At 34.8% G+C, this 12,058-nt stretch overlaps 1 protein-coding gene across 3 annotated transcripts; it reads right to left on the bottom strand.

The window, feature by feature from the left end:
- Positions 1-3,141: 3,141 nt before the first annotated feature.
- On the bottom strand, positions 3,142-10,526 carry LOC144842142 (uncharacterized). 3 transcript variants are annotated; one of them, XM_078698527.1, is made up of 6 exons: positions 10,178-10,526; positions 9,618-9,770; positions 8,915-9,006; positions 7,989-8,263; positions 6,545-6,715; positions 5,866-6,006 (listed from the first exon to the last, which is right to left on the bottom strand). In XM_078698527.1, the coding sequence occupies exons 1-5, from the start codon at positions 10,385-10,387 to the stop codon at positions 6,549-6,551; spliced, it is 897 nt and encodes a 298-aa protein (XP_078554653.1). In that variant the 5' UTR covers positions 10,388-10,526; the 3' UTR covers positions 5,866-6,006; positions 6,545-6,548. The 3 variants fall into 3 exon arrangements, with proteins under 3 accessions (XP_078554651.1, XP_078554653.1, XP_078554652.1); XM_078698525.1 differs by lacking the exon at positions 6,545-6,715 and having other exon boundaries at positions 3,142-6,006; XM_078698526.1 differs by lacking the exons at positions 5,866-6,006; positions 6,545-6,715 and adding an exon at positions 6,729-7,294.
- Between the last annotated feature and the right edge of the window lie 1,532 nt (positions 10,527-12,058).

Genomic DNA, 12,058 nt, shown 5'->3' with positions numbered 1-12,058 from the left:
CAACCTCCCTTCTACCATGTCTCCGCCTGTCACTTTCTTGTTACCCTTATAATCATACATTTGTACCTGTACTACACAACTGTTGTTCACCAGATTTAAATATTTATTACATAAAGTTGAAATACGCGGATTGACGTTACTTGCGCAGTGCTGTCCAAGACAACTTATCGTATCCATGAAATCCTGTTTGTAGAGAGTGGCGGTTGGAATGAAAAACTTAGAACAATGTTCCTGTGCATCTTTTGCTGATAAAACTGACGTCCGCAAATCAGTTATATCACTGAAACCTTCACCTTCGAATATGCTGTACCGTTTTCGTCGTCGCCATGTTGGAATAGCCGATGTACACATACATCCATAGATGTCATTTGAACTATTAACCAACTTCTTAATATTTGCAATTTCTTGAATATTGGCTGAAGTCGGCAAATCCGTAATAGGTAGGCATATTTCTGTTTTCTTTTTCTCTATTTCCTCGACAAATATTGCCAAATCTTTAACGCCTTTGCGTAGGTTTCTTCTCGTACAAACGGCATCATTTCTATGGCCCTCTTTCATTTGCTTTTCTCTTTGTTCTAAAAGACTTCGACAAGTTGTGTAAAAATCTTCGATGTTTTTAAACACCATTGCTTCTGTAGTCGGTAGATAATCCAAAGCCTTTGTGAAATCCGTTTGTATGGACTTCATTTTCACAACACTTTCATCAAGCTCCTTTATAAAATCTAACTTCTTGTTGTTACATTCTTCAAGACTTTGTTCAGTGACGTCCACAAGGCGATTACCACCACCACAACTTGTGTGACTGGCAGCACAATCCTTACATAAACACTTGTAACATTCTTCATGCATGCAGACTTGGTAAGCAGACAGTAACGGATGTTTAATGCAACTTGGGTGGCGTGACTCGTCAGCAAGCCCGCCAACATCATCGGCGTTATCTGAGATTTGTACAGGCTTTTTCGTAGGAGAATGTAGCGGACTACTGGTTACCATTACCGATGCACTTCCGTCGTTCAATAAAGGCAAAATAGCAGTGAGGTTTAGTTTAGTGTAGTGATAGTGTTCTCCACATAATGTACAGGAGGGCAGAGCAACTGACTTGTCAGCAGATTTAGATTTCACACAACTTTTACAGGATGTGTGGATGCAGGAAAGTCGTATTGGCAATCTGTCACCATTATCATACGGGTTCTGGCAGTCTGGACACAGGTGATAGCAAGCTAGCTGCGCCTTCAATGCATCGTTCTCACGTATTAGCCGTTCTATCTTCTCATCTTTATCTGATTTCTCCTCCTCACTCATTATGTATCTATATCTGGCTTTCTGTAAATAATTTAAATAAGCCTATAATAGATTTTAATGACTTAACATAACGTATGCCTACACTCAACGAATAGGTCGTCTACCAAAGAAATTTTCAATTGATAATGCAAAGTTTCATTGGTCGCATCTATCTATGATGGTAGACATAATCAACACTGGAATGAGAGCAACATATGAGCTGTATTAGTCTATTCTATCCTCTCATGGTTTAATTATCGATGGTGACCACAAATGAATCGTATGCATGAATCGCCAAGTACTTTGCTATCTCTAGCCAGAAGATCAAGAACTAACTGTTTACATGGAGAAACTACATGGTTAACATTCAGTTACCATCGCACCACCCTCTAATTGCAATACTTATTCTTATTCTTTATTGTCAATCAACAACAATAACAACTACAAAGTGGCAGGAAACACAAAAGGGAACTAAATCCCTATGACAAGAGCCTGTGAATCCTCTTACCGAGTAGCACATAAAGATAAAATATAGCCTTTCAATAAATATATCAGAAAATATCCACACAAGAAATATCAAAAAACCATTCATAAAAATACAAAAACAAGCAGAAAAGTAAATACTACTAAAATAATACTTTCGATAACTCTTCCTCTTCAGCATCAAAATGGTGACGAGACGCACAAAACGTTTTACTCGACTAGTGATCATATCTCCTTCCCTAAAATAAAATTGTTTTGTTTCCTCTGCTTTTAAATACATAACATCAATACGTGCTATATAACATTTAGGTCAGTAACTTACCAAATACTAAAACTGGAATCGTAAGCTAAAAATGCATATTGTAATCTTTATTACAAAATGTTCCTGCTCTCGGTGCTCCTAGTATGGTTTGCCTTTTAAATGACTTGTATTTCGTAGTATACCGTTGGGCCTACAAACCCAGTCATATGACGGTAATATACGCATGAACAAATTCATTCAATACATAAATACCATAACACGTACATTATTAATATTATCAATAAACAAAGAAGTGATCTATGACACTGTAAATGCCTCCTACACTGACAACAATTGGACCATTATTCCTCAACCTTCAATACTCTTTTATTGTATTGTGAATAGTACAATAAATGTTATAATGAAAAATATCTGCTTAACAATTGACAGGGACCTATATTTTGAATAAAAGTCCTTAGAGTACAAAGCGAAGCAGAAAAAATATAATACGCTATGCTATCCCCCTTCCATCCTCCTTCATAAAACAAAAACAAATATCACATTTTAGTAAATGTGTGGTAAAACGAAACAAATCTACTTGTACGGGAACTAAAGTTATCAACTAAATTACAATTTTAGAAATACAGTTTTCATTAATAATTATAAGTAAACAAGCATGTAAGCCTATGCCTACTAGTAGGTATAGAATCAGTACAAGGAAAAAAAGGACATACTTTGCATCGACGGAGGAGCTATCACAACGCTCATCAATAAAATGTACGTTGGTGCGTTCTAATAGCTCAATAGAAAAGCCTATCGTTTATGTACAGTTTTTGGAGACAACAGTTACAATTTGTACTATACACGCATGCCTACACCTTGGCAATCTAACAGGATGCTGAGCTCCGGAGATCAAAGGTTTATCTGTGGATGCGACACGATCACTACCACGCCCCTTAACAGACACCGCGCGTCGCGGAGAATGTACATAGTACAGTACTGTTGGTATATGTCGCAGCCAGACATAAGATCAAAGGACTGTTAGGAGTTTCTATCTTGACAAGGCCAGCTCAGTGTCCTGTTGTTGATTGCCTACTTTGGATGAACCGTTTTACACAAAAAAAATGTCAGACATATTGGTTGGTTTCAGTTTATTTGCTTATTAAGTATCCTTTTTTAAACACTGAAACGGAACTTTTTCTATAATATAAAAGGCAATTCAATCTAATTGAAGCAAGGCAAAACATACAATTGCTAAAAATAATCATACTGTACTGTATATCGACTGATTCGTCCTGTGAGTAAAAATTAGAATTTGAAAAAAAATATGGGCGGCCATTATGACCAAAACAAATATAAATGTTAAATAAGTCTAATTAAATTCATAATTTTTAAACTAAAAAAGACATTCTTTTTTCTTACAGCACAATTCACAACAATTTTTAAGATTAGTCTTGTTAATATAAAACAAATCAAATTCTAAAAAGCATAAGTTTTCTACAAAAAATACAAAAACATAATACACTGTACTACAGTTTTAAACTTATAAAACATTGAAAAACATTATGGACATTGCATTCAAATAGTATCTAAAAGCATGATAAATATTACATACATACAAAATTGACTAAAAAATAACAACTAAAGTAATACCGCAAAACCGTAAATTATGAAATAAAGCTTGGTTCCAAAGCGAATTGACCAATCACAGACGACGGTTGGACTAAACCATCGCTTGTGATTGGTCATTTGCTTGCGTTGCGGCTTACGTCCTTGCGTTGCGTCTAGTGGGAGCGTGGTTTCGCTGGTTACGTTACGTTTTCCAATATCTTTTACAAAAATCATGGCAGTTATTGGATTGTAAAAAGCTCGTATTCAACTACACCGCTTATTCGTTCGAGTAACGTATGTGATCATTTTAGACTTCCACTTTTAGACGCAATACAATGACGTACGCACATCCACGAACAACCCAACGAGTCGTGATTGGTCAAATTACTTGCCGCGCGTACGTCCAAGTGGGGTGGCAACCAAACTATGATATTATGTTCAACAATGTTATACTGTATATACAATGTTACTGTATACAAAAGAATAGTATTAAGCATTAAGCGTGGTTCCCACTAGAACGCAACGTAAGACAGCGACGTATCGACGCAAAGTGCTGTATTGCGTAATCACAAGTGGGAACCGACGATGTAACAGGTTTGTTTGTGAACAATCACAGGTTTGATTTCACGCAGGCGGGGGCAAACAAAATTATTGGAAGGGCATTTGCTTACGTTGCGTCGCTAGTGGGAACCAAGCTTTTGGAGTACAGTATAGTTTTTATACTTTTGTAATAGCACCCAAACAGTATATACACATAAACTCTATTTCTTTCCATTGTTTAACAATGATATACACAATACATACTAAATATTAAAAATCATTCCAACTTTTAGAATTATTTTACATTCTATCTTTTGTTCTACTTCACTCACACTAGACTGAGTTCTCACAAACATTTACAGCAAGTTGCTAATATGAAAAATACTTGTACTCAAAACCTTGCATCTAAATGTATATACATCTCAAAGAAAAGGTTTACTGTAATATTACAAGTTAAGCTTTGTTGCGGACGCAACGAAATGACGTAAGCGCAACGCAAGCGAGTTGATCAAAGATGAGCGACAGTTGCGATTACGTCCTTGCGTTGTACCTAACGAAAGCATAAAGCTTTTAAGCGTGGTTCCCACTAGCGACGCAACTCGATAACGTATTGACGAAAAGTGATGTATTGCGTAATCACAAGAAGTGGGAACCCACGAAGAAACAACAGTACTGCAAACATCGGTTTGATTTCACGCAGGCGGGGGAAAGCACAATTAATGGAAAGGCATTTTCTTACGTTACGTCGCTAGTGGAAACTAAGCATTACTTTGAGTTACTACGTATACTGTTGATAAAAGTTAAAGCAGAATGGCACCCTTTGTATATGAATGGAGGAATCAATAAGATTCCAGTACTTATATTATTATCATCATTAAATGAATAATTAAGCTTGTTAAAATATCACACACATGTTTCTTGTTTGTTATGACAATTTGTTTTCCACGTCCAGGGTTCAAATCCTCCCTGGACACCAAGGCATTCACACACTATAGCATTAAACGGGACTTAAGTATGTAAAGAATGTTTATCATTGACATTCCTTGTTGGCCATGCAATAGGAAAATAAAATAGATACATTTATGAATATTATTTTTTTACAAAATCATCTACCATATACATAAGACGTTTAAATATAAACATTTCACAAAACGTAATGCTGGCCAATATTGCTTTGACTAGTCTAGAAAATATTAAATGTAATCGATCGTATACAGGTCTAAAGCTCTGTCTACACTATCAAACAAAGGAAGTGTGATGTTCCCAAATAGGGTAGTGATATGCCCAAATATGGTATCAATCAATTGCCATATATGGGCACATCACATAAAGTTTGACACTGTAGACATAGCTTTAGGTTAACTTGCTACAGTTTTATTATTTCTTTACAGCGGGCATTTTGATTTTTGTCTGTAACTAAATTCCAGCTCAACTACAGTTATGACACGCCATGTATGCCAAAATGTTTATCTTTTGTATTAATGTAATACAATCTCAATACGCATGGCAGAATGGAGTGCCACCGTACAGCGCTTCGTACATAATATTGTCATAACCCGCGGCCTGCTCCACCGACTTTTGATGTTCTAGCATGCTTGACATCGGGCTGGACCGTTTCTCGGGGCACGATGATGACACTCCCGCATCAACACCGTTCATAAAATGACTTTCATTCTCTACCATTGGTTCAGCAGCATCCACTTGCATGTCATTGGTTTCCGAGTTGCAGTTAACATCTAACGACGCATGTATTCCGTTAGTGTTAGTGTGAGGTATACTACCATTGGCCAGATTTGGTTGTGCTGGTTGGGTAGCATTGTTTGGTGTGAACTGCAGGGGAGTAGGGGCATCTACATGCATAAAAACGAACAAGCATAATAAGGGCAAGATTGTAAAATATATAAATTAATATAAAATGCATTATTCCTATTCGTAAACACATACAAAATAAATACCTTACACTACTGACATTTTTTATACCACAGTTAATGATAAATATTCCACATAACAAAAGGTAGAGCTCTATTTTTAGCCTTAAATATCAAGACATAAAGCTCTGTGTGATGTGTCTAAATATGGTAGTGATATGCCCTAATATGGTAGTGATATGTCTATGACATCATCATCTCCATACATGTATATGGGCACAGCACATTTTTTTGTCACATAAAGTGTGGTAGTGTAGACAGAGCTTAACAAAGTAAGCTTCACACACGGAACTTAACTTAAACATTGTCCTATCTTAAAAGACTCATACCTTGCGGTGTATTAAAATTAAATTTAGACATATTTTTAATAGGAAGATAATTCTGATGACTCTCTGTAGGTATTATACAAATTACTAAATCATATATGAACAATCTTAAATCAATTTTCTACATTTCCTACTTTATCAAATGTAGTGTCCTTTCAGAGTCCTACATTGGATTGTTATCGGACGTGAATGGACATGGTTCATCGCATTCACATTAACCTTAGTCACGAGTGAGTCATCATCCATTAGTTCCTCTTCCTCAGAGTGTGCAGCGCCCTCAACACTCAGGCCAGCACTGAGATCATCTACAATGAATTACTCCAATAATTACATGGTTTTAAGAGTAATATTAAATCATAGTAATTAATTACAAAGTTAAACTACTATCACTATGGTAACTGCTTCCATGAGGCTTCGTTATACTGTACATTATTCAACAACTTAACTTAACATTTGACCTTTAACCTTTGATATACTGCTGCAAAGTAGTCACTAATTGCTTGAATACCCTAGTGTACATTGCAAATAAAACCTTATTGAAAAGACCTTTTACGTTTCAATCACACGATTATTTTTAAAAGCACATCACACAGCATTCCGCAGACCCAATTTCAAAAGATGATTACAGTATTATGAATATTCATAAGCTTCATTTAAATATTGATCAGAATATATGAATATTGATTTGCTTTAGTTGAATATTCATATAACAAAAGCCTGGCACCTCCACCGTGCTGGTTTAGGTCTTGGCTTAGGTACTACAGGTTCCAATTCCATGGCTTCGTAATTATTATCTAATGTCGGTTCGGCGGTCATCATGGAATCACCAGGATGACTGGCGATGTTCGTGGCAGTTACGCCACAGTTGAAAGCCGATACAGAGTCTATAGAAAGGAGATGGGCTGTATTATGGCCAGGTTCTTGGACACAAAAAAGCCGACTTACACCAAAATATATAAATATTATCCTTATAATTTCATAATAAAATTATTAAATACAATTTCATGTGCATATTCTTAAAAATAAACAAACCAAAAGGAGACACAAAAAAAGTTTTGGAAGGAAAAATAGTCAAGGAAAAAATGAATTAATGTGGTACAGAGGAGGAGAAAATGACAAGATAGGAAGATTCACACAGATTTGAAGAAAGGGATCATGTCAAATGATTCTACTGCAGTAACTACATATTTGTACTGCAGCAATGTATGATTTATTTTTTCCTCAATGTAATGGTTTATGAGGCAGTCACTGTGTGATTACCCACTGTGTAATAATAGTATCATAAACAGGTTAAGGAATAAACAAGATTCAAGACATTTTATTGGTCAACTTAAGCAAAATTGAAATTCATTTTTCTTGAAAAAATACATCAAATTGCAAAAAGCAATGTTAAAATACTATTTATAGTAGTTACTGCAGTAACTGCAGTAGAATAATTTTGACAATGTCCTTAGAATATACCTAAAAGAGATTTACTAGAGTTTATAGAGAAATTGAGGAAGAATGGATGAAGAAAGAAGAAGAAAGGAGTATAGAAAAAAGAAAAGAATGGAATAAGAAATACAAAAATATACATACCATCTGTCCTTGCTTTCTTTGAATCGTTATTCTCCAAATCCATCAATGTCCTTTTCCGACTGAGAAAACCATTGGAACAATTCTGCGACATTTCCATGTCTGTATGACCGTTGACTTCATGGCCATTTACTTGTCCAGTTGTTGCATGACCATTGGTTAGATGATGACCATCAGGTACACCACCGTTGACCGTTTGTTGTAGATATTCAGCACATTGCTGGTGTCCACACGTTACAGCCAAGTCCATTGCAGTTTGTCCATTGTTATTTGGTACACTATACAAAAATAAGAAATGATGACAAATTCTTCACAATTGTATTTTTTTCAACTTGCTATTAGGACAGAATAATTTTCAACTTCATTTAGGCTGAGGTGCTCGATTTGGGTGGCGTATATTTAAGCTTTAATTGTCCCTGCCTTCAAATACATGAATATCATCAATCAATCAAGAATGAACCCACTTGAAATCTTAACTTCAATTCCCACTTCACAGAGGGGAGCCAGTGGTCGTATTCACCATTCACACTTAGGCTAAGGGAAACACTTGTACCCTAAAATTAAAAAAAATCTCCTATCTAAGTGAATACAATTTAAGGGAAGTACTTAAATATTTATTGAGTTAAGTGAGATACTTAAGGGAAATATCTCACAAGTGTGATTGGTGAATACGGCCACTGGCCCTTACAGAATGGAATACATTAATTAGCAACACAAGTCAACAACATAGTGTGATGGGTTTGTCACACAGAAGTGAGCCCTCTAGAGAGAAAGAGGGGAGATGAATAAAGATGGACAACAGCTACAATTTGTTTTGTTATATTCTTATTGTTGGTTTCAGCGTAACGAGCGAGCCCGTAACAATAGCAAAAACAAAGTATCAAAGCATTTCATAATTTTAAATAAAATAATATTATTGTTATTTGTACCTAGGAATTGCTCCAAACGTCTGCAGTAGATTTAAGCATTCTATACTTCCGCTCCTGGCTGCCTTGTGCATGGCTGTCTCTCCCAAATAGTCCTGAAATAAACAATCAATTAAACATTGAAATATTCAACAGTCAATTAGCTATTATTATAATATGCATTTTTACTTTTTATTTACATACAGTACTATAATTATGAGTAGACTAAATTCAAGAAAATAATGGAGGAAAAAAACAGAGTACAGTAATATAGAAAGAGAAGTACTGTATTAACTAAAATCTTTTAATATGTACAGTGTATGTATGATGAACAAATAAAAGTGGTTGTTTACATTTAACCAAGTTCATAACCAAGATCTTGGTCCAACTGTTTTGGTAGAGTTCACTAACAGTTACTTATTTTTAGTCGCGTGGACGCGACTCTATAGTTCACTATGTCGGTCGGTCTGTCTGTCGGTCCGGTATCACTATGCGTTTTAGCACGCGACTTATGGCTGTTGGCCTTGTTCCTATTAATATTTACTGTTATCATGGAATATCACTGGAATCTTTAAACTAAGGAAGGTCTCTGGAATATAAATAAGGGTTACTTTTATTTCCTTTTTAAAGCACTTTTTGTAGTTAAAAGTGATTAAACGTTTTGAGGGATGTTCAGAATTCCCGTAATCAATAGGAGGTTAGAAGAAGCACTAAACATGCACGTTACCCGTCCATTAACGGCGGTTCCATTTTGAAGAAGCCATAGCAGACATTGTGGTTGTTTACCAAATGCAGCTATATGTGTAGGTGTTTGGTTAAACCTCTCTGTTGCAACATCAAAGCTGATTCCAGCCAGTACAAGCTTTTGTAAACATTCAAGCTGAAAAAATAAAACAAAAATATCAATTCAATATTAATTTGATTGTAAAAGTTCTTCGATGCAGAAGTGGTCTAGGTGCCCTACATAATAATTGTCTATCTATTGTAAAGTATCAACATCATTTTCCACTTCCTGCTACTACTAGGCTAGGCCCTACCTAGATAGGCCAATGGAGCTAGTATTTTTTTTGTAGTTAGGCCTTAAGTAGTAACGAAGTATTTTATTTTATGCCTTCTTTATACAGTATTATAATTATAGGCCCTAGCCTAGGCCTAGTGTATTATTTGACAGTTTTATTATTCAATATAAAAAAAGTCTAGGCCTAGGCCTATTCATAATTATTAACTTATTACTTAAAACTAGCCTAGGCCAAGCCATAGTGTATTAATGAAGGCTTTAATATATACTTTTCCATAGTATGCAGCCCAATGTGCTGGTGTCCAGCCATAGAACTGATCTTCTGCAAACAAGTCTTGCTGATCCTCAGCCGAAGACAGCAGTAAGTCAGACAAAGCCTTCACATCCCCATCGCGGCAGGCCCGGTGCATCGGAAATTTTGAGTGAAGTAATTCTTCGCTAGATTTCCCCCAGAATCCAAACGAGAACGTATCGTCCATTTCTACAATGTTTATTATGTATTTAGGCAGACACGGGAGCAAAGAGAAACTATGAAATGTTTATTCTGAGAAGAGATTCAAACGGCTAAAAAATGCACCCGCCGCCATGCTTTGTTCGTTGTTTTCTCTCGCGGGCAGCTTTTCCTTCTTCAAATGTTTTTGTTTATTTTGTTTAATTTTCAAGTAGTAGAGCGCCCTCTATACCTCCTGTACTTTTTTTTAAACCAAAGATCATTACAGTACGTTTGCTTTTACTTAATTTTTTGTTAGGAAACAAAATAAATTACAGGTTTACTAGTTAGAAACATCATCATTGTCACTGTTGTGAAGGCCTACAAATTTACTCCATAACTCTATTACTTCAATAATCTATTATTCTATATCATCAGCTGAGATATATACAGAAGTATACGTTTTATTAGTATAGGCCTATAAAATATTCAAAGCTAGAATTCTTAGTTTTGAAGAGATGTCTCATTTTTACTCAAAATTTTTATTCAAAATGGGATGATTTTCAATCACTAACTAATAAACTTGTTACTCTACATGAAGCGCTCAAATCAAATGAAAAAATCATGAAGTTGTGAAATGGTTTAAAATACGCGCTTCAGTTGATTTAAAATGTTTAGATTTAGAAGATTTAGCTGGCATTATCATCCTGGGTGCTCACAAAAGTGCATTAAACAAGCAAACCATATTTTTAGATGAAACAATATGACATTACTACTAATATAAGGATGCCTATCCACATAATTTTTGCCGAAATTGATTAAGAATAATTAGGGCTGAGTCATGTCATATCATATTTATTTGTTTACAGTATTTTAAAAGAACTCCCAATGGAGAAGCATAAAATACAAGGAATAACAAGTTAAATGGGGCAATGCAAGTCTACATATACTATCAACATCGGTATAAAATTTAAAAAAATACTTTAAAATACCTACTATATCACAGATTCCATGACCAGCACTCAATTGTTATTGAATTTATTGCTCGCCAAAATTAAGATTGTTTAATTATATATTATGTTTATTATGTATTTAGGCAGACACGGATGCAAAGAGAAACTATGAATGTTTATTCTGAGAAGTTGTTTTCTCTCGCGGGCAGGTTTTCCTTCTTGAAACGTTTTGTTTATTTTGTCAAAGATGTGCATATAGGAAGCTAGTCACACTTCCTATTTGCAAATAAACGCGAGACACTATGGTACTCAATTTCAAGAAACTTATTCTATAGGAAATAGGCTATATAACAGTAGAATAATATGACTGTAAAATTAAGATTTAATACGAATTAACATATAAAATGTAACGTTATCTTTATAGAAAGTGCATATTTTTATGCTTTGCAATAAAAATCTGTGTTTCAATTACCTGGAATTGTTTAGGTACCGAACCTTTCTCCATATTCTTTTTAATGTTTTTATTTGATTACAAATCAACTGAACTTTGTGTTTATTATTTAGGCCTACACTAATTGTTTATCATTGGACAGAGATAGAGAAATTAATACCTATAGCTTTAGAAACACTTCTTCATCAGAATGAATAAATATGTTCTAGTGATAAAAATAATAAAATGCATATGCCTATAGATTAATGATTTTTAATTATTATTAATAATCGATTATAGTTTATATCTAGAAATGTTCGGGTAATAAAAGAGAATA

Source organism: Antedon bifida, chromosome 5 (assembly GCF_963402885.1).
Source record: "Antedon bifida chromosome 5, ecAntBifi1.1, whole genome shotgun sequence".
NCBI classification, from domain to species: domain Eukaryota; kingdom Metazoa; phylum Echinodermata; class Crinoidea; order Comatulida; family Antedonidae; genus Antedon; species Antedon bifida.
This window is presented reverse-complemented; position numbering and strand designations above follow the sequence as displayed.